The 24,337-nt window shown below is 37.7% G+C and overlaps 1 protein-coding gene across 4 annotated transcripts in view; it reads left to right on the forward strand.

The window, feature by feature from the left end:
• SLC12A6 (solute carrier family 12 member 6) overlaps window positions 1-24,337 on the forward strand; it is an 84,928-nt gene that overhangs the window by 31,019 nt on the left and 29,572 nt on the right. For 2 of the 4 annotated variants that reach the window (XM_019968459.2, XM_070797203.1), the window contains exon 2: window positions 16,655-16,699. The exons of 1 other annotated variant lie outside the window; for it this stretch is intronic. In XM_019968459.2, coding sequence (XP_019824018.1) covers window positions 16,655-16,699 — 45 coding nt within the window. Of the gene's footprint in view, window positions 1-16,654; window positions 16,700-22,988; window positions 23,100-24,337 lie in introns of those variants that run through there. One more of the 4 variants, XM_070797204.1, reaches the window with a different exon arrangement.

The following is a 24,337-nucleotide window of genomic DNA, read 5'->3' on the forward strand; positions in this document are numbered from 1 at the left end:
CAACTAACATTATGATCTACCTTATTTCACAGAACTTAACATTTAGGGCAGCAGTTGAACATGATACAACCCACAGATGTTTGGACCTCACAGAGGCTTTTTAAAGCGTTGACTTCTTTGCCAAGATTTGAATGTTTTTAGGATTAGTCTATAACTAGGACCTACTTTTCAGAGAGGGTTTTGGGAAGGTGAAATCTCCCTATCCCTCTGTTACTAATTTCAACTTGTGTCTGCCACTCTTGAGCCAAATGACCCCTGGATCTGATGAACACTTAGAGGCAAGTGAGGCCTCAGTTCTGTGGGAGCTCTTTCAGGGAGAGCTGACCCAGGACTTGCTCCTCAAGGGCTGGACAAGATCCTCAGAGTGAGGATACAAATGGCAGATCCAGAAAAAGAGCTTGGCTTGGTAGAGATCCATGGACTTCCCTAATGGGAAGAATGGCAAAGAGCTAGGGGACTGTTACCTCCCTGTCTGAGTCTGGGAGATGTAAGGAGACCTGAGAGTCGGCAACCTTTCTCCCAGGCCTCAACAGGGCTGGTGGCTGGCCTGCTGCCCTGCCCGTCTACTGGTGTAGAGGCTGCTTTGCCTTTCTGTTCTCTTGAGACTGCTACCACTTATGATGCTCCAACAATGAAACCTAAGCCCCTCTGAAGCAACATAGAAAAAGATCCCATCTGGGGAAGGCAGGAAACCAGAAAGAGAAAAAAGCACCTAGAGTAAACAGCGCAACAGACCAACTAAGTAGAAATGCAGAGAAGATAGGAACTTGAATATGCAAATAATGAACAGTAGGCGCACTGAAGGAAGTTCAAATGAAGTACAAAAGAGACACAGGGAGCAAAAGATACGATTTCCCTGCTAAATGCTTGGTACCACCTGACTTGCAATCCATGTACATACACTTAAAAAAAAAGTCCACTAGATAAACACATAAAAGCAGGACTTTTTTCTCTTGTGTACACTGACTGCTGTCAGTGTCCGTGTCTAGAACAGTCTTGTACATAGTAAACACTCAGTACCTAATTACTGAATAAAGAATTGAATGAGTATGATCATTATTGGCCTGGAAGATTCAAAGCCCAGAGTTAAAAATACAGATTGAAAAAACCATAAGAAACTTGGAGGATAGATTGAGGATAGATAGGATAGGAAAGAGACTGGGAAGAGGACATCTAATGTGGCTAATACAAGTTACAGAAAAAGGAATAAATGGAAGAGAAGTAGTAATTAAAGATTTTTTTTTAAATTCCTGAGCTAAAGTTCATTGTGCAGATTGGTGGTACATTCCAGGGAAGATCAGTGTTGTAAAAAACATACCTAGGCTTATCCAGGTAAAGTTTTGAACTCCAGGAATTCATTTTGGAGGCTTCCAGATTACAGTATGATATTCAGAATAGTCTGAGATTCACATCAGAATTCTAATTCACACCAGTGGGAATTAGGAGACAGTGAAAGAGTATCCACAGATTACCAACAGAAAAAGACTGTAATCCCAAATCCCCATTTCCGGTGAAAATAGCATCCTCATCTACAAGGAGGAGCTACGGCATAAATGTAACTTTAGAGAGTGTATTACCCACATAACTAGAGAATATTTAAGAAAGGTTTTTAACCAAATAAATGAGCTAGAGCACAGATCACAAAATGAAAGGGATAGAAAAAGTGGAAAATGATGGTAGACTGTCTGGGAATGTTATGCTGAATAAGGACTCTAATCAACAGGAACATACTTCAGGGAACAATTCAATAATATTTATGATGTAAAAGTACTAAATAAGTCTAAGCAAAACCTCAAAATTATGGCAGGCAAGAGCTAAGAGGTTTCCAGATGGAGATGAGGAAAGGAGAAAGTGCTAAATAAGCACATTTAAGCACTTTAATCATCAGGGAAATGCACATCAGAACCACAACAAGGGGCCACTTCACATCCGCTGGGCTGGTTCTGATAAAAACGATGGACCATAACAAGCGTTGACAAGAATGTGGAAAGACTGAAACCCCCGTATATTTTCGGTGGGAACATAAAATGGTGCAGACACTTTGTAAAACAGTTTGGCAGTTCTTCAAGAAGTTAAATATAGAGTTACCATATGATCCAGCAATTCCACTTCTAGGTATATACTTAAAATAAGAATATATGTCCACACGAAAAATTGTAGAGGAATGTTCATTGCAGCACTATGCATGATAGCCCCAATTATAGAAACAACCCAGATGTCGACTGATGAATAGATAAATGTGGTATATTCGTATAATGAAGTATTATCTGGCACTGACAACAAATGAAATACAGATCAGTTCAGTTCAGTTCAGTTCAGTTGCTCAGTTGTATCCGACTCTTTGCGACCCCATGGACTGTAGTATGCCAGGCTTCCCTATCCATCACCAACTCCTGGAGCCTACTCAAACTGATGTCTATCACGTTGGAGATGCCATGCAACCATCTCATCCTCTGTCGTCCCCTTCTCCTCCCGCCTTCAATCTTTCCCACCATCAGGGTCTTTTCCAATGACTTGGTTCTTCGCATCAGGTGGTCAAAGTATTAGAGTTTCAGCTTCATCATCAGTCCTTCCAATGAATATTCAGGATGGATTTCCTTTAGGATGGACTGGTTGGATCTCCTTGCAGTCCAAGGGACTCTCAAGAGTCTTCTCCAACACTGCAGTTCAAAAGCATCAAATCTTTGGTGCTCAGCTTTCTTTATAGTCCAACTCTCACATCCATATATGACTACTGGAAAAACCATAACCTTGAGTAGATGGGCCTTTGTTGGTAAAGTAATGTCTCTGCTTTTTAATATGCTATGTTTGTCATAGCTTTTCTTCCAAGGAGCAAGCATCTTTGAATTTCATGGCTGCAGTCACCATCTACAGTGATTTTGGAGCCCCAAAAAATAAAGTCTGTCACTGTTTCCATTGTTTCCCCATCTATTTGCCATGAAGTGGTGGGACCAGATGCCATGATCTTCGTTTTCTGAATGTGAACTTTTTCACTCTCCTCTTTCACTTTCATCAAGAGGCTCTTTAGTTCTTCTTTGCTTTCTGCCATAAGAGTGATGTCATCTGCGTATCTGAGGTTATTGATATTTCTCCCAGCAATCTTGATTCCAGTTTGTGTTTTATCCAGCCCAGCATTTCGCATGATGTACTCTGCATATAAGTTATATAAGCAGGGTGACAATATACAGCCTTGATGTATTCCTTTCCTGATTTGGAACCAGTCTGTTGTTCCATGTCCAGTTCTAACTCTTGCTTCTTTTAACCTGCATACAGATTTGTCAGGAGGCAGATCAGGTGGTCTGGTATTCCAGTCTCTTTAAGAATTTTCCACAATTTGTTGTGATCCACACAGTCAAAGGCTTTGGCGTAGTCAATAAAGCAAAAGTAGATGTTTTTCTGGAACTCTCTTGTTTTTTTGATGATCCAATGGATGTTGTGCCTGGAGAATCCCAGGGACGGGGGAGCCTGGTGGGCTGTCGTCTCTGGGGTCGCACAGAGTCGGACACGACTGAAGCGATTTAGCAGCAGTAGCAGCAGCAGCAGACTAGTGCTAGATTATAAAGGAACTTGAAAGCCAGGATTAGGTTTTTGGAGTTCACCCTATAAGCCAAGGGATTCAGACATGTAAACTGGAATCTTAAGCCATTAACCTCTGCTACCACCATCATTACCACTACCATGCCCAACCAGAAAATTCACAGTAGGAGTAGAGACACAGCCTGCAAAAGGCAGCCCTTTCCTTTTCTTGGAGAGACTTGAATCAGCAGCCCACATGATGTCAAAATATAAATAAGAAGTGAGAACAATCCATCTTCTCTTCACAAAATGATTGGACACTCCTAGCATTTTCACTTGGAGGTCTTTGAAAGTCTTTTTTAAGCAATAAAGAAGCTGATAAAGGCAAAATTAATAAGAAGGAAAATGAAGGATTGTTTGAAGATGGGAAAATTGATGGCAGGGAGACTAATTAAACTATTTTAATTAGTCTATGAATAATGAGACTCTAATAGATGGCAGTGTGATAGAAAGAAGAGATTGGTATGGAAGCCACAAATTACTGGATTTGATGAATGAGAAAGGGGAAGAATCAAAAGTTGGAAACACATCTTCTGACTGGTTCTGCTTTGTATCTTACCCACTTTTTAAATCAATTTTTAAAATCTCCTTTCCTGTCAAATGAGTATATATTTTATATTAGGTACAATGCATATATGTATGACAGTGACAGATTTTATTTTCTTAGGCTCCAAAATCCCTATGGACAGTGACTGCAGCCATGAAATTAAAGGATCCTTGCTCCTTGGAAGGAAACCTATGACAAACCTAGAGAGTATATTAAAAAGCAAAGACGTCACTTTGCTGACAAAGGTCCATCTAGTCAAAGCTGTGATTTTTCCAGTAGTCATGTACAGTTGTGAGAGTTGAACCATAAAGAAGGCTGAGTGCCAAAGAATTGATGCTTTCAAACTGTAGTGCTAGAGAAGATGCTTGACAGTCCCTTGGACAGCAAGGAGCTCAAACCAGTCAATCCTAAAGGAAATCAACCGTGAATATTCATTGGAAGGATTGATGCTGAAGCTGAAGCTCTAATACTTCGGCCACCTGATGTAAAGAGCAGACTCAGTGGAAAAGGCCTTCATGCCGGGAAAGATAGAAGGTAAAAGGAGAAGGGGACAGCAGAGGATGAGATGGTTGAATAGCATCACTGACTCAGCGGACATGAATTTGAGCAAACTCCAGGAGATAGTGGAAGACGGAGGAGCCTGGTACAGTCCGTGTGGTCACAGAGAGTTGTATATGACTTAACGACTGAACAACAGCAATTATAGACTAAAATAACATTATATACCATTATAGATTAGATGTGAAAGTGAAGTCGCTCAGTCGTGTTCGACTCTTTGCGACCACATGGACTGTAGCCCACCAGGCTCCTCCGTCCATGGGATTCTCCGGGCAAGAATACTGGAGTGGGTTGTCGTTTCCTTCTGCAGGGAATCTTCCAGACCCAGGAATTGAACCCAGGTCTCCCGCATTGCAGGCAGACGCTTTAACCTCTGAGCCACCTGGGAAGCCCATAGATTAGATATAGTATATACCTAATATTGTATACAGGTATGTTATTAGGTGTATATTTCCCACGTTATCTTCAGAACTTCTTCATTAGCCGTGTCCTCATCAACCTCTTTGACTAGAATGTCTCCCCTTGTCCATTTTCTCTCACCCATTCTGCTTTTTAATGAACTACCCATCCTTCAAAATTTAGCTCAGTTATCCCATTGACCATCCCTGATCACCATTTTATTTTGTTTTCCTTCCTTTTTGATTCCCACAGTATTTGTACCTATACTATAAGAATTATTTTTATTGTTTTCATAATCGTTCGCATGTTTTCTGTCCAGATTATTGAGAAGAAAGGGTTACTACTGGTGTCTTGGTGCCAAGCACAGCACCTAACACAGAGTAGGCATTCAGAGTATAGGTTGAACTAATAACAACCATCTAGAGACCATGCTAGAGATGCTTGTTAGCACATGGATAAACTACAGTGGCCTGGTAATAATTATATCTTCTTGGCCTCTGATAAATCTGGTATTCATTTCATTTGCATATTGCACTCTTGTTTTCTTACCTAAAATACTGCTTTTATTTTTAGATTTCCACACAGACAATTTCAATTGTTTTTCATCTCCTTTAGATGTCTTACGACTTTTCCTAAGGGATCAACCCTTCCAGACATGTTTATTCCTCTTCTGTGATTTTGAGTTCAACATGATTTTTAAGGTTTTTAAAAGTTTTACTTAAAATTCCTACTGCACTCAATCCATGTTGCTCTTCTCCTTTGGAGCCTTGCAGCACTAAAGGCAGTACCACAGATTATCAGCTATAGCCCCTTAGGCAATTCATTTTAGTTTTCTGAGTTTCTTTTGGAACACAGAAATAAGTCTTTCTTGCAGGGTTTCTGTGTAGGCTTGCTATGATGATAGTAGGAAAAATTTCCCTAAATTGAATCGCTTGGAGACTACCTTTATAACCTTTCCATTTTTATATATCATTTTTGGATTATTTAATATTTTTTCTTACATTGAGCCACTGGTTTTCTGTTTCCTTTATATGGAAAACTTTGTCACTAAATGAAATCTCAGCATGCTTGCCACTGTATAAATAAAATATAAACTAAAAATAGATGTAATATAAATGATTTTAATTTTGCTAGATACCGTTGCCAAGCAGAGGCTCTGAGCCTGTTAAAAAAGAGACCATAGAGTTCTGAAGAGATGTTACAGACATTCTAGCACAGGGGTAAGAAAATTCTGTTTGATAAAATGCTTCAACTCCTGGGTAACAGGATTAATGGTAAGGGTATAGAGAGAAGATGGAGTGACATCCTGATAACCTGAAACCACAGATATGAAACCTGCCAAGATGTTTAGAACAAATGAATTTACTAAACCTTTAGTATAAAATTATGATAAATATTTGCGAGTGCTCATTCTTTTTTTTTTTAATATTTATTTATTTGGCTGTATCGGGTCTTAGCTGCAGCCGTGGGATCTTTGTTGGGGTACCTAGTTGCTCCACGGCATGTGGGATCTTAGTTCCCCAACCAGGCACTGAGCCTGCATCTCCTGCATCACAAGGGCGATTCTTAACCACTGGACCCCCAGGCAAGTCCCTGAATGCTTGTGTTCTTACAGAAGTAATCAAAATATAAAAATAACAAAAGTGAAATAGTATAGTTCCTAAACGTTTTCAGGTAGTAAAAATTAAACCATATTTCCTGTCTTCCATAGGCAATCTTTATCTCTTCCTAATACCTCTACCCTTTCATCCCTGACTCTGTGTTAGATTCCGTAACCACATGGCTTTCACTATATCGTCTCATGCCCAGAATGGCAGAGGGATTCTTTTTTTAGTTTTTTATGTTGAATTTGACTCTTCAACAAAATTATGAGCTTCCTAATGTTAGAAATATACTCATTCTTTTATTCCTCACAGTATATAACAGTTTTAGGTGTCTTTAAAACTTCACCATCATTGCTCTTCTCTCAGTCTTCCACAACTCAGTAAATGGCATCTCTGTTCACATAATTGATGGAAAAAACTTTGACTCCTTTCTTTCCCCCTGTCCCATGTGCAGTCATCAGCATGCTAATCTTGTGAATCCTTCCATAGATACACACCCAGCATCTGATTACTTCTCAGCACCTCCACTACCACTGAGTTGATCCACACTACCGTTTATCTTTTCTGGGACTATTGTAAAAGCCTTCTAACAATTTTCTCCTTCCTCAACTTGCCTCCTGCAATCTCTTCTCCAGCTAGAGTGGTCATATTAAAATACAAATCAAAACCTTCCAATGGATTTCTTGCTCACTCAAAGTAAAAGTCCCTACTGTGTCCCAACAAGGCTCCACATAATCTGTGCCCCTGCCCCTGACACACATCCATCTCTTATCCCACATCTTACCACTTTTATCTTGCTGTTCTGTTGTGTAACTTAGCTTCCTTGCTGTTTATTGAACAAGCCAACAGGTACCTGCTTCAGGGTCTTTGCACTAACTGTTCCCTTTGCCTGCGGTGTTCTTGCAGATAAGTTTCTGGTCAAATGTCACATTATCTGACAGACATTCTTTAGATTCAGTGTCTAAATTATAAATTAGCACACAAATCATCCACCCACTAATCCTGTCTGTTCTTACTCTGCTTTTCTTTTTTGTTTTCTTATTACTCTTGACACTTAGCTTGTTTGTTTTTCTCTTCTCCGCTAACATGTAAGCTCTTTGATGGCAGGGATTTTATTGTTACATTTCTAGTAGTTAGCAGTGTTTCACATGTAGTGAGTCATTTAGTCGTGTCTGACTCTTTGCAACCCCATAAGTCCATGGAATTCTCCAGGCCAGAATAGCCTTTTCCTTCTCCAGGGAGTCTTCCCAACCCAGGGATTGAACTCGGGTCTCCCGCGTTGCAGGCAGATTCTTTACCAGCTGAGCCACAAGGGAAGCCCAAGAGTACTGGAGTGGGTAGCGTATCCCAACCCAGGAATCGAACCAGGGTCTCCTGCATTGCATGCAGATTCTTTACCAACTGAGCTATCAGGGACGGCTTACATGTAGAAGGTACCCAAGAAATATTTATTGAATAGAAAAATGAAAAGGGCTACAAAACTTAAAGTCACAGGAACATTACCTTTGAAGACTGACTCATGAGCCCTCATTCCAGAAGATAGCATCAGGCTCTCAACTTATACCATCTTCATCGCAGTCCTAATCATACCTTTCTAAGATTTCTACAGTAGACTCCTAGTTGGTTCTCCCTCTACTCTTGCTCCTGCTACAATCCTCTCTTCAACCAGCAGCCTCCATCTTCTAAAAAGTTAAACCTGTCATGCTGCTATTTAAAACCTTTCCAGCTATTTCATATCATTTTCTTATCATACTCTTTACCATAGTCTGCAGTACTACAAGATGTATCTGCTACCTAATTTTCTGACCTTTCTTTAAAAACCACTTTCCTCCTCTCTGTATTTTAGCCTCATTGTTTCGCAAACGTGCCAAGGTTACACCCTTCTAAGGCCTTTGTGTGGCTCCTCTTACGCCCTGCCCCAAGGCTGCTTTGTTGTCCTGGCTGTTCCTTCTGGACTCTGCATCCCTTGCCTTCCAGACTGGTAACTGTTTGAACCTGCTCTTTGGAACTCAGGGAAGGTCATGGAGGCTGAACTGAAAGACCCCCGTGCCCAGGAGCCCCTACAGAGTCCTACTCTGTTTCAACAGTATCCCAGGAGATACTGTCTTTTTGGTAGATACTTCTAAACATCTTTTAAAAGTTATATTTCTATTACATTAAAAAAAATCAAAAAGGATCTCTTGATTTTCCTTTATGGGGTACACACCAAGTGTAAATAACTAATGATTTAGTAACTTTTTGTAGGCACTGCTTTACATTTCCATCTTATTACTTACTTAATTACTTTGCCTAAAATTGCTTGATTTTTTTCACCCATCTATTTATTTGTACCCAATTAATCACATGTGAATTTTTTTAGGTCTGTCTAGTTTCACTGAAGTCAGTTTAAGATCTGTGTAAAGAGGATAGCTTTTTCAGATTTTACTTTATATCAACTTGTTTTCTCTCCTAAGTTTCCCACCAAAATTAGAACTTACTCAAAATAGAGGCAGAATCTAATAAACGTGAATGTTAGAGTAATTGTTTTTTATTTCATCTTTAATCATCTTTACCTAATTTTGAGTCCAAATGGCTTATGATGATGTTGCTGCTTTGGTTTTTTTTTAATTGGAATTGAAAAAATTAGAAATGTGTAAAGACTGGTGATTTCAGGTATTTGGTATCTTTAAATAATTTCTGCTGCCCTTGGTCATGCCTACTTCTTTTTCTACATGTTTAGGCAATAGTTTCTATTATTGATTGTGTTATTTCAATGAAATTACTGATTCTATCTTTAATGACTAAAACGTACAGTGATACTTAGATGCACAATGTAGATTAGCTTTCATTTGCTTCAAATTCTCTGCCAAGAATGGTAGATGAAATGATTATCAAAGGAAATTCAGAAAGAGACTATTGCTATGGGCAAACTAAGGGAGATAGTAAGGCTTTTCAGAAAAACTGTTTATAGAGAGGCAGTTTTGCAAGTGAATACCACCCACAGTCATTTTTTTTCTCTCTATTCTCTGAGGCATGTGGCAAGAAATAAAATCTCTGTTCTTTACCATGTGCCCAGGATGAACCAAGTATATTGAGCAAGTATCCATTTTATAAAACTACTATATCATTATGGTTCCAAGGAAATAGTTTCAGTTCACTTTTCTGATGCCATTTACCCATGTGAAAAGGTACATGTTTCTATTTTGTGTTTGAACTGCCCTTTTATCTGTAGAGTTTCACAGGCTTTTGTATATAATCTGGTTGTATTATGACTTAGAAATAGCTTAATTTAGGAAGGCTATCAAAGGTTAAAATAGTTACATTATTGGCAGATTGTTCTCATTACAGGAAGTAATTTGGTTAAAACAGATAGCATTTGGAGTAATATATAGGACAACTCCCAGTATTAGGCAAACCTGGGTTGGGTGTGCCCTCATTAGTGACACAGGCAGAAAAAATGTTGAATGGGAGAGTTCAGATACAGAACAATACAAAGGTGCCCAGACATATCTCAGAGCGCTGTTGAACACAATTTGGATTGCAGGCCCAGAAACACCCTTCAACTTAATAAACCCATTTACCAATTGTGATTTTTTTTTTTTACAGGCATAGCTAGTTTCATTCTAGTGGGTTCATGAACTTGTTTACTCCTAGATTTGCCCTTGTTTCAGCTTTTACATATATTAATGAAGCATGTCTTTGCAGGTCCTTGGGAGTTTTCATATTACCAAATAAGTATTGAGTAAAGATTGCCCTATGTTCCTTTAATTATAATAAATGAAAAATATTGTAAAGAACTACACAGTAGACTTACTTTTACTTATCTTAAATATAGTCGTCCATTAGAATCCAGGTGGGATTGGTTCCAGGACCCTCCCCACTACTCTTGGAATACCAGAATGCGCAGATGCTCAGATCCCTTATATAAAATGGTGTAGTGTAGTTGGCCCTCCAAATCTGTAGGTTCCACCCTGCTCCCACTCCCATCCCTCAGAAATAGAGGACTGACTGTATAGGGGAATGTCCAAGGGAAAAGTCTTGGCTTAACTAGAAAATGCATGTAATCATGTGTGCACATCTCAGAAGCCAAGAAAATATACAGTAAAGAAAGTGGTAGTTCTGTTAAAGAAAAAGTCATTTATATACCTATTCTGTCTGAGTTATCTGAGATTTTTTTTTTTTTCACAGATACATGCCCTGGCAATTCCAGATAACTTGTTTTAGGCTATTGTACTTATTTTAGAACAAGGAAATTAGAATTACAGAGTATTAAGAAACATGAGTATAGGTTCTCAAAACGTCATGACTATATCTCCAACCTTTCTTTTTTGTCATAGTGTGGTGTGTCTTTGGTCATTCATTAACCCAAGCATTCATTTTGTCAGTTATATATGTGAAAATCCAAGGTTCTCAGCTTTGTTCTGTCCCAGCACACCTGATGGATAAAGGCATTCCTATTAGTGACAAAATGTGGGAATCAGAATCTTCAGAAGGATTGTTGGTATAGTTTTAGGAAGAAAATAGATGATGCTAATAACTTTTCTACAACTTTTCCTTTAGAATCACTGGAGTATATCTAGATGATGACCAAGGCTCTTCTGGTTCTGAAATCATATGATTCTTTCTCTACTCTTCCTTTCATGTTACATATATACCTGTTTTTCTGTAATGATAGTGAAAGGTGGTTGCCATGAGCTGTGTACTACAATGGGATTTGTGACCTCCAGAGGAGAGGCTTTTGATCTGGGGCCAGAGACCAGGCTTGACCACTTGGAGCTTTTTATGTAACAGAATTTTATTCAAGTATAAAAGACATAGGGAAAGCTTCTGACATAGACATCAGAAGAAGGCAGGAAGAATGCCCCTTGCTAATTTTTAGCAAGGCGTTTTATTTCTGTTAGAAAGCTGCTAATCAGATAAGAGAGATACCTCACAGCTAAGGGAGTTTCACCAGGCCCCTCTCCCACAATGGGCTTCCCTAGTGGCTCAGTTGGTAAAGAATCTGCCTGCAATGCAGGAGATCCGGGTTGATTCCTGGGTTGGGAAAATCCCCTGGAGAAGGAAATGGCAACCCACTTCAGTGTTCTTGCCTGGAGAATTCCTTGAACAGAGGACCCTGGTGGGCCACAGTCCATGGGGTCCAAAAGGGTTGGACACAACTGTGTGACTAACTTTTACTTTCTCACCCACAGCATGCATTTTTGAGATAGAATGGCACAAGGTGTGTCATCCCCGGCCATAAAACAATTGGCATGAATACTTGTTTGTTGAGCTGTTATCAGCCCAAGGTTAGAGAAAAGAAAAAAGTTAGTCTTAGGCGGACATTCAGAAAACTAAGATCATGGTATCCAGTCCCATCCCTTCATGGCAAATAGATGGGGAAACAGTGGAAACAATGAGAGACTTTATTTTGGGGAGCTCCAAAATCACTGCAGATGGTGACTGCAGCCATGAAATTAAAAGACGCTTGCTCCTTGGAAGAAAAGTTATGACCAACCTAGAGACAGCATATTAAAAAGCAAAGATACAACTTTGCCAGCAAAGGTCCATCTAGTCAAAGCTATAGTTTTTCCACTAGTCATGTATGGATGTGAGAGTTGGACTATAAAGGAAGCTGAGCACCGAAGAATTGATGCTATTGAACTGTGGTATTGGAGAAGACTCTTGAGAGTCCGTTGGACTGCAGGGAGATCAAACCAGTCCATCCTAAAGGAGATCAGTCCTGGGTGTTCATTGGAAGGACTGATGTTGAAGCTGAAACTCCCGATACTTTAGCCACCTGATGTGAAGAGCTGACTCATTGGAAAAGACCCTGATGCTGGGAAAGATTGAAGGCAGGAGGAGAAGGGGTGATAGAGGATGAGATAGTTGGATGGCATCACCAACTCAATGGACATGAGTTTGAGCAAGCTCTGGGAGTTGGTGATGGACAGGGAGGCCTGGCATGCTGCAGTCCATGGGGTCTCAAAGAGTCGGACACGACTGAGCAACTGAACTGAACTGAACTGAGGCAGAACCATTTTGAAGAAAGGCAGATCCCAAAGCAAATACATAGTTTCATTAACATAGCTTAAGAAAAACATTTCCATAAGAAAAATGCATTGGTTAGCTCAAGGTTTGAGAAAAGTTCATGCAGAACCAGGTGTCTACAACACAGAATTAAAAGAAACTTTTAAATTTGTATAGAGAAGAAAAAAATAAGTCTGCCACTTGCAGTTTATTTCCTCCTGCCACCTGGGGACCTCTGGCCTGCCTACCTGTTACCCTGTTATCCAGTGTGTGTGTGTGTGTGTGTGTGTGTGTGTGTGTGTGTGTGTACACACCTCTGGCCTGCCTGCCTGTTACCCTGTTATCCTGTGTGTGTGTGTGTGTGTGTGTGTGTGTGTGAGAGCTTGTGTGATATGTTAATATGCTACAGAACTGTTAGTCCTACTTTTGTCTTATGTACAGAAACAACCCATATTCTTTATTTACATAGGAAACAAAACTGGTTTAAATTAAAAACAAATAAAAACTGAGAAATCATTTTCTAGCATGTTGGGGAAAATATCTTTCAAAAATTTGAAATTTCTCTTAAAACAAAATTGTGGAAGAAAATCTTCTCAAAATATATCATTAAATGCTCACATAGCATTTAAAACTTTAGTTCTAGGAATCAGATTTCTATCTTATGTGTTTGTTGATTATATTATGTAGAATATATTCTAATATATACTGTATACATCAGAAATCAGAATTTGTATAGTTTCTGATTGGTTCTGCTGATTGTATAGTTTCTGTCCGGGCTGCTTAGTGTTAGATTTAATTATGTATACATTTATATTTAGAAACACCATGGAAAATGTTATTTGAATTTTGTTTGAAATAGTAAGTCTTAATATTTTTTGTATCTTGGACCTCTTTGGCAGTCTTAAACCTGTTTAAACCTAGCAGGCACTCTAATAACTACCATAATTTCAAAGTAGTGTGGAACCTAAAAGATATAATGAGGTATATACAACTATAATGTGATATAAAAATATCAGTTATTGTTGACAAAAATCACAGGTAATTTTTTTTTAATATAGTTTGTTGCCTACATCATATTTGGGAAAAATACTCGACTTCAATTAGAGGTTAGTGAAAATGAATATGTAATTTTTTCCCCATTGTTCATAGACCCTGGTCTAATTATTTTTTTAATATTATTTTTTGTTTTTTAATTTTTACAATGTATTGTTGGTTTCTGCCATACAACAACACAAATCAGCCATAATTATGCATTCTCCAAACACATTCAAGAAATCCAGATGTAATTCTCTATATCTTAAGACATTTACTCTTTAAGGAAAGTGGAGCTCAAAGTCTTTTCCTTATTGAGCTTTTAACGTTTTACAAGCCTTTGAAATAAGCAAGTTGTTAATTGGCAATTGTCAGTATCTCTTGGATTAAGAACTTGGTTTATTGTCACTAATTCTATCACAAAATACTGAAGAAAGAGATATTATAAAAGCCAGTTTAGTCATTTTATCTTAAAGTCAAATCAGAACATATCTGCTGGTAGTAATGAATGCTTTACTTATGTCTTAACTTGCAGCTGCTATGGCTACATATTCTTTGATCATTAAAGAGACAGTGTAATTCATGTCATAGGTCCTGAATCATTCTTCTGCTTTATGGAACTAATATTGATTGGCTAAATTTGTGTGATTATTTTTTAATTTACTTTTTATTATAGAAAAATATATACAACACGAAATTTGCCATTGTACCATTTTAACCATTTTTTAGTGCAGTGACATTAAATACTTTCACAATGTTGTGCAACCATTACCAGTGTTTCCAAAATTTCTCACCACCCCAGACAGAAACCGTGTCTTCTCGGAATTCTCTGACGGTCCAGTGTTTAGAACTCCATGCTTTCAACTGCTGTGGGTGGGCCTGGGTTTGATCCCTGGTCGGGGAACTAATAAGATCCCACAAGCTGCACTGCATGGCCAAAAAATTTGTTTTAAAAAGAAACTCTGGGACTTCCCTGGTGGTCCAGTGGTTAAGACTCCACGCTTCCACTGCAGGGGACACAGGTTTGATCCCTGGTCACCCAGTCAGGGAAGTTCCACATGCTGTGCCGTGTTGTCAAAAAGAAAAGAAACTCTGTACTCTGACCTAATGAAGAGGTAAACTGAGGCAAGCTAGAAAAGATGAGTTTTTTCAGTAACAGCAGAGGAGTTGCAATTTGGGACAAGCAAACTGTAGTAAGCTATAGATGAGTCTGGTCAAAGTTTAGGAAAGGTTATGTTTATGAGCAGGGAATGTAAAGAGGGGAGAGTTCAGTTTGAATCAGTTAAAATCAAAAACAAACAGAGACCAGCCTTGAAAACTTCCTGAGCAGACAGAATTAGTCTAGTCACACAAACAACGCTCTGTTCAGCCTACTTTGTGAGAGTAACCCAGTTTGGGTCATCTCTTGTTCATGCCTCTGGCAAAACTTACCAGGGTTGAAATGAGGCCTCTGATCAACCCCCCATCATCTCATCTGAGAAAATTTTGTTTCTGTAAGTCAGGCATTTTGGGGAAATCAGCCTCTTAGTCTTTAAGTTTTGTCTTCCTGAGGGCACATGGATGAGTCTTGCCATTTTATATGCTCCAGTTCTATTTTAGATTGAAATTCTTTAATGACTTATTAAATAATAACTTCCTACTCCCAACTCCACCTCCAGTTCCCAGCCCCGCTAACCTCTAACCTATTTTCTATCTTTGTAAATTTGCCAATTTGCCCTTTCTAGATATTTCATATAAATGGAATCATGCAATATTTGTTCTTCTGCTTCTGGCTTTTCCCCCTTAGTGTAATGTTTTCAGGGTATATGCACGTGTATCAGAACTTGATTCCTTTTTATGGCTGAATAATATGTATCTTATTTGACATACAGTAGGGTTACATCCCAGAGAAGGCGATGGCACCCCACTCCAGTACTCTTGCCTGGAAAATCCCATGGACGGAGGAGCCGGGTAGGCTGCAGTCCATGGGGTCGCTAAGAGTCGGACACAACTGAGCGACTTCACTTTCACTTTTCACTTTCATGCATTGGAGAAGGAAATGGCAACCCACTCCAGTGTTCTTGCCTGGAGAATCCCAGGGACGGGGGAGCCTGATGGGCTGCCGTCTATGGGGTCGCACAGAGTCGGACACGACTGAAGTGACTTAGCAGGGTTATATCCCAATAAACCCTTCCTAAATTAAAAATATTGTAACTCGGAGTGCATTTGCTATACCTACCTACCAAACATTATAATTTAGCCTAGCCTATCTTAAGTTCAGAACACTTCTGCCTACAGTTTGGGCAAAATCATCTAACACAAAGCTTATTTTATAACAGTGTGTTGAATATCTCATGTAATTTACTGAATACTAAAAGTAGAGAACAGATTGTCTGGGTACAGAATTGTTGTTATGGTTGTTTATCCTGTTGATTACATGTCTGACTGGGAGTTGCTGCATGCTCCCCTGCCCAGCATCACAAGAGAATATTGTACTGCATATCACTAGCCTGGGAAAAGATCAAAATTTGAAATATGGTTTCTACTGAATGCATATTGCTTTTTGCACCATCATGAAATAAAAATATCTTTAAGTCAAGCCACTATAAGTCAAGGACCATCTGTACCACATTTTGTTTACCCATTCATGTTTGGAGGTAACTTGCATTATTTCCACCCTTGGCTGTTGTGGATAATGCTGCTGTAAACATTGTCTACAAGTATCTGAGTCCCTGTTTGCAGTTCATTTGTGTATGTACCATGAGTCACATGGCAAATCTGTTTAACTTTTTGAGGAAGCTGTGGGATTATTTTTTATAATAGTCATTTTTATTATCCTTTCATTAATGTTTCTTGAGCATTTTTTTTTTTTTTTTGCTTATTTCCTTGGTTGACTTTTGTTGCTGATTTTTAAGAAACTATTTGTTTTGTTCATTCATTTTTCTTTTCTTTTCAATTGTTTGTTTTTCAGACCCGAGTCAGAACTCCATCACAGGGGAACACAGCCAGCTGTTAGGTACAGTATTTCTGTGGGGACTCACTCTCTCTAAAGTCATCCTTTTCCTGCTTATACTAAGAGAGATTATTCCCTTCTCTAATTCTATTTTCTGTACCCCTTTTCCACTTTTCACTCCTCAGCTTCTTTTCCTGCTGTTTCTATTCCCAACTTGGTAAGTTTTAGGAATCTATTCTGTAGTTGATTGTTAAGACTCAATTTAGTTCCATTAAAAAGTAATTTTACATGGTCTGTGGTTTTAAAAAAGGTCTGTAAGAGTTAGAGCTTCTTTTTTCCAAGATAATTTTGAAAAGAAGATACAATATTCTGTAATATCTTGTGATCACCTTCATTTTAATTCTCAAAAGTACTTCATGAACAATACAGCCTTCATTCAGCAAGCCAAAGAAATTGATGTTCAAATTCCTTGTCTGTGAAATAAGTTATGAAAATGAATTGATTTCTTTTAGATATCACTTACTTAAATTGCAGTAAACTTGTAATTTGATAAGAAATTACATCTCAAAACTGATGAATTTTTCAAATATAAAAATATACTCTGGAATGAAAGGAATTCAAATAATATAAAAAGTAAATATATATATATATATATATATATAAAAAATGCAGAGGTCCTGTAAAGTATCCTACCTCACCTCTGCTCCCCTGAGGTAAACTTGCTATAGATACTTTATTGTGAATTCTTACAGAAGTTTTTAATTACATATTTTCTTTTGCTTTTTAATTTATCACTTATTTATTTTGGCCTCTTAGAATACGGAGTCTTAGTTCCCTGCCCAGGGATCAAACCTGGGCCCCTTGCATTAGAAGCAGGGAGTCCTAACCTCTGGACTGCCAGGGAAGTCTCAGTTAAACAATATATTAAATACTTTTGTTGTTGTTGTTCAGTTGTGTCTGACTCTTTGCGACCGCAGGGACTGCAGCACGCCAGGCTTCCCTATCCTTCGCCATCTCCCAGAACCTGCTCAAACTCATGTCCATGGAGTCCGTGATGCCATCCAACCATCTTGTCCTCTGTCGTCCCCTTCTTTTCCTATGACCGTATCTTTTCCTTTTTCTTTCAGTGGAGTTACACTGTACAGATATACTGTATAGATCTGTGTAGATGTATCTATACAGATGTATACTCATCTCTTTGTATACTTAAATATACTGGCAGTGAGAGTGCAAGTATATATGTACAAGATGTTCGTTGCAACACAGCAGTAAACACCTGGAAATAAGTACTCATAAATAAAATTATAGTATACACATAAATAAAATACTTTTCTACTACAAACAGAGAGAAGAGGCAGATCTTTATGTACTAAGATGTCCAAGATAAAATATTAAGTGAAAAACAGGAAATCACAGAACGGTCTGTACAGTGTAACTCCATGATAGAAAAAAGAAAAAAGATAGTCATACTATTTAATATAAAAATGTGCAATTGATACTTCCCTGGCAGTCCAATGGTTAGGACTCTCTGCTTCTAATGCAGGGAACATGGGTTTGATCCCTGGTGGGATAACAGTGGGTCAAAAGGTATATATATTTTCAAGAAGATACATCAACTTAAACCCACCAATAAAGAGTATGGACACATACTAAGCTCCCTATCATCAAACATAGGTGTTATCAATATTAACATTTTTTCTTTAGTAGGTGAAATGGCACCTCTAGTTTTTATTTGTACCTCTTTAATTATGAGTGAATTAAGTACTTTTAAATATATACTTTAAATAAATAAAGTATAAAAAGTACTTTTAAATATGTAGCCTTGTGGTATTAGGGCTGTCACTATTCTCTTTTTTATACTTTTATTTAAACTGTTCAAAATTAGTCTTCTTAGTATAGAAATTTCACATTTGAACCAGGAATGATTAAGATTTCATAGAAGATTTTGGTAGATCACGAAGAGTACAGTTCCCCCTAAACTGTTAAATTGCTCTGTCTCTATACCTGCCTGAGAGGTAGAGACATTTGAAGAGTGGTTCATCATCTGAGCAGGAACACACGTGTATAATGGAGGTAGAAGAGGGCTTGGCTAATGAAATGAACAATCAGGGGAGTTGGTGCCATTCCAGTGCTACTGAGCTGGGTTTTGTTTCCAAGTAAGCACTTTGTAGTAAAAGAAAGTAGATAAATTAATTATAGGTGAAAAGAAATAGTATGCGATCATAAAGAGTTCCCTCAGTATTATTTAAAACTCCTAGGATTTGCAAAGAGGCTGCTGCAGACATTAATCTCATTTGGCAACCTACAGTTGCATTCACTTTTAAATAAACCTGGGAATTTATCCATTTTAGGTTAAGTTCATCCTTCTACCCTGGGTTCTCTCTCCTAGGTTCATTAGGTTAGATTATATTCTCCTTTTTTCTCATGCTATTGATAACAGTCATCCTCTGTCTCCTGTTCTAAGTATGTTTAGCTACAACCTCAAAATCTGCACTGGTTTATTTTTATTTATTTATTGGCCATGCCGGCGGCTTGTGAAATCCCGAGGAGTTGAACCCGCACCTTCAGCAGTGAAAGAGCAGAGTGCTAACCACTGGACCTTCAGGGTATTCCTCTTACTGGTTTATTTTTTTAGTTTTGGAGTTGCAAAAGAGTTAAAGACAATTTATTGTTATATCTTCTAACCATCTTATGATTCCTCAGAAAAGGCATTGGTAGCTTGAATTAAAATCTTGCCAGATTCTATAAAAAATCTCACTTAGGATAATTTGGCCCAGTAGGTGAAAAACTGCTTCAGTTGCCTTGCCTGCTGAATGGAGTTTATAATAGGATCTTTCAAATCTTCTAAATGCTTTCCTTTCAACAGGGTAAAGTTATTTTAATGTATCTACTGTTTCCACTGACTCATCAGATCTCTTGCGAAACACAGGATCAGGCTGAGGAGATGCACAGAAGGGTGAAACTGCAGTTGTGATACAGAATTAAGCTGTGTGCTTACAATTCATGAATTTTTATGTGTGCGTCATTTTCCATTTAAAACACTTTAGAAAGCAAGCAAGCAAATGAACAGTGGGCCCTGACGTTTTTACAGTTTTTATCAAACATTCAAGGCAAAATAATTTCTCTTCTACAGTTTCTCTCAGGGAACAGAAAAGCAAGTAGACACTTCTCTGCTCAGTTTGAGACTAGCATAACCTTGATACCAAAACTTAACAATGACAATGTGAGAACAGTATAGACCAATTTTACTTATGAGCACAGATACAAATATCCTAAATGAAATATTAGCAGTCTGAATCAGGCAGTATACACTTGACACTTACAATCTGGGTTTGAACTGCACTGGTCCTCTTAAACTTGGATATTTTTCAATAGTAAATACTACAGCACTGCATAGGTTGTGGCTGGTTGAATCTGCAAATGTGGAGGAGGAACCTCAGATACAAAGAGTCAACTATAGTTATACTTTGAGTAACCCCCAGCATTATTCAGGGGTCACCTGTATTTTTTATTTTTTTACCTGTATTTTTTAAAATTACTGAAAAAAAAAATTACAAAAAAGTACTTTCTGGTAAAGATACATGGTTGGTTTATCATTAAAAATCAATTTATATAATTTAATATATTAGACATATTGAAGGAAAAACATAAAATCATCTTAATAGATTGCAGGAAAAAGATTTGATTGGAAACATTCAGTATTTAAATTCATGAGCTCATAAAAAACTCGTCACCACTGGAGTAGTCTAGTGAAACAATTCATTATTCTGAGAATTGGTCTAAAAGAAAAAAGTGAAGTATTTATCTTGCTTTTAACTATACCAATGGGTAACCAAATAGTAAATTACAGGGAATGTCTGTTTATAAAAGTATTTCAGCTAATAAATTAAGGAAAAATAACAGGATATCACCATTTTTGTAGCCTCTCATGAATTAATGAATCTAGGCATTGGTCATCAACATTTGCTAGTATCTGAAAAAGAAAGCAACTATAGATGACTCATACCTCCAGATGGATGATCAAAATATCCCTAGGAGAGTATTTTCCTCCCTCCCCCATAAAAATACTGAATGTGGTTAAGCCTTTAGACCCAATTATCAATATATAGGAAATAGAAGAAAACAGAGCAACATGTTAAACATCACATGGATGCTTATCAAAATCCAGATCATCAGAAACTTTACTGAACACATGATATAGGTTCTTCAATAAGTGAACTGCAAAGGAAAAGAGAGAAAGCCAGTAGACTTAAGAGATAAGCAACCAGTCATAACGTGTGCCTCTGATTTGACTGTTGATTCAGACTTTCTTCTTGGAGTAGGAAAAGGCCACCCACTCCAGTATTCGTGCCTGGAAAATTCCGTGGGCAGAGGAGCCTGGTGGGGTACAGTCCATGGAGTTACAAAGAGTTGGACAAAAATGAGCGGACACACATACATCAAACTAAAAATCAAAAACATAACATTTGAGACAACCTTTTGTGTTCACTTGGTCACATAGTTCAGACCCAAAACTGTGCCAAGGGATATTAAGTATACTTACTGCTCTTGTTCTGCCTTGCTCAGACCAACAAAGGCCATTAGACAAGCTCAGGAGTCTAAGGGAGAAATCTGAGGTTTATCTTACATCTAAGTTGAAATGTAAGTGGTAATTGAACAAAAAATAGCAATATTATAGAAATAATAGCACCACAACAATAAAATGCTTATAAAGAGCAAGAATTTGGCATACTCTTTCTGCCTACAAAAAAGTATGCCATAACAAATGGAAATCTGATATTTTCAGTAGAGCCAGTGGCACTCCTGTCAGTTTTCATTTGAATGTTCAATGAAACACCAGTAAGTTTTTCAGTAATATCAGCATTATATAGTTGGTAAAATGAGAATAAAGAAACATAATAGTGATCTGATGGGCTGTTTACTTCAAAGCATTACTGAGGCCAGTCTCACTAGGTATCCTCCAAAGGCATCTTAGGATTCTGCATAATTCTAAAGAAGTTCTAGGATGGATATGAGTTTGTTTTTTTAGTTCTTGCAGAATAAAGGTTATTTGCTATTCAGAAACTAGAATTTCCATTCCACTTGGGATTTCCTGGAGTCATAGTAGTGACCCAGATTTCTGAAGTTTGTACATCAGAAAGCAGCATGATTTCCAAGATATTCAGACCAAGAATTGATCCACACCCTTCAGTATAACCACTTTTGATTTCATACCGGGTTGAGCCATGCCTTTCAGTTAACCACTTCTGATGAGAGCTTTGCTCCTTGCCCAGAAAGCCCTGACATTTCATAATTGACCAGGAGCTCTACTGCACCCTCCCACCACCACAAGTAGACCCTGGGTAAGACAATTTGGAAGGCATCATTGATCTCATAAATGCAGGCAAAGTCTCTGGAGACAGTCTTCCCTCCAACCACCCAAAACAAAATTAAGCAAGCAAATAGAAGTTGAGTCAGAAACTTCCAGAACCAGAGTGTCTGAAAGTTAGGGTAGTTGCACCTGAAACTTGAAACCAGAGAGGCCTCAAACAGAGGTGCCAGGGCTGCATCCCAGGAAGCCAGAGCTGTTAGGAGATGGCTTAGACCAGCGAGCAGCAGGGTGGGGGCAGGGGAGTTCTGAAGTCAGATTTTTATAGCAACAATATTATAGGGCTACTGAATAACAGGGAAGTAGTATGCTAAGGCTGGGACTCCTTTCCTCCTGCTGTAACTTTCAAAAGGAATGAAATGGTGTTGAGTCTGGAATATAACACTATTAAATGTCTAAATTATTTAATAGAGGATGCAGCTAGGAACATGAAACTGTTTAAAGAGAAGGTAAACAAACAGTTGTTGATATTTTTAAAAATGAAAGGGTTAAACAGATTAAAAACAGGCAAAAGATAGTTGTGAACAAAAAGAAAACCACATGTAGACATATCTTAATAAAGCTGCAGGACATCTAAGAAAAGATCTTGAAAGCAGCAGAGAGAAGAAACAGATCATCAGAATAACAACAGGATGATAAACTTCTCAGATAACAAATAATGTCTTAAAGTGTTTGGAAAAAATTTATTATCCTAGAATTGTGCTTAGCAAGACACTTGGGGTTAAGGGCAAAATATAATTGTAGATAAGTAAAAGCCAACAACATTTTTTACCACAAAACTTGCTCTAAACTATTTGTTTTCAACGAGGGACAATTCTGTCCCCAAAGGATATTTGGAAATGTTTGGAGATATTTTTGATTGTCACTATTGGAGATGCTACTGGAATCTAGTGACTAGAGGCCAAGGATGCTCTTAAACATCATAAAATGTGCTGGACAATATCCTACAACAAATAATTATACTGTCTGAAATTTCACAGTGCCGAGTTTGAGAAACCCTTCTCTAAAGGAATTCTAAAGAATATACCGCAAGGAAAATGATCCCCGAAGACTGGTATTCTGAAATGCAACAAAGAATATTGAACAAATGAAATGGTAAATGTAGACCTTCACCCAAGTCAGTGTTGTCAATATGAAATAATTTTAGTGTCTTATTTATGTAGTGAAAAAAAAACTCCTAGAAATGTTGGACAGTAATATGTAAGTCAGGAAGTGAGAGTTGGAACTGACTACAAGAATAGAAATAGAGTGTGAAAACTCCAAGCGAGGAGAGAGGAAAAATGGAATAAGGGAAAGTAAACCAAAAAAATCCAGAGAGAAAATGAGAATGAATCATAGAGAAAGAAAACGAAAGAGAAATAAAGAGATAGTACAGTTCAGTCTGAATATATCAGTTGCTAAAGTTGGTGGACCTAACTTGACAATTAAAAAGACAGATTGTCAGATTTTTAAAAACACAGCTACACGCTCTTTACAGGATATCTACCTACAGCATAAGAACCCAGGAAAAACGAAAAGTTGAAAAACAGAAAAGGACATTTAACCAAAAGACAACTGGTATAGTTATCATTATCTTTTCCTTCTGTTGTCTTAAGATTTATTCTCTTTCCTTTCTGGCTTCTTAAAATAGGTATTTAGCTCATATAATTTTTATTCTTTTTACTTTCCTTATATAAAACTTTAAAGCAATAGCTTTACTTTGAGGTGATGCTTTTGCTGCATCAAACAAGTTTCAATAGGTGGTGTTTTTGTTGTTACTCAGTTTTTAAGTAGATTAATCTTTGATCCTTGAATTGTTGGAAAATGTGTGGTTTTTAATTCTTAAATTTGCATGGTTTTTAAATTTGTCTGTTTATAATTAAATTCTAACTTCTTGTTATACACCAAGATCGTGGCTTATATTTGATATGTTTGATATTTGTACAATCTTTAAGATCTAGTACATGATAAGTTTCCATATATAAATTTTCCATGTATGTTTGATTAAAATGTATAATCTCTTATTTTGCATGCAGAACTCTGTCTCCATTAAGGTCAGGGTTATTCATTGTATTATTTGGATTTCTTTACCTTTGCTATTCTGTCTGCTTCACTTATCAATTATTGAGGAAAAGTATGTTAAAAAAATCTCCTTGTGTGATGGTAGATTTATTAATTTCTTGATATAGTTCTGTTCATTTTTGCCTCAAATATTTTGAGGCATGGATGGACGGATGGGTGGATATGGCCTTTTTTTTCTTAAGCTGCACTTTGGCTTGCAGGATCTCAGTTCCCTGACCGGGGATTGAACCCAGTCCACACCAGTGAAAGCACCAAATCCTGACCACTAGGGA

This window comes from Bos indicus, chromosome 10 (assembly GCF_029378745.1).
Source record: "Bos indicus isolate NIAB-ARS_2022 breed Sahiwal x Tharparkar chromosome 10, NIAB-ARS_B.indTharparkar_mat_pri_1.0, whole genome shotgun sequence".
Taxonomy (NCBI): domain Eukaryota; kingdom Metazoa; phylum Chordata; class Mammalia; order Artiodactyla; family Bovidae; genus Bos; species Bos indicus.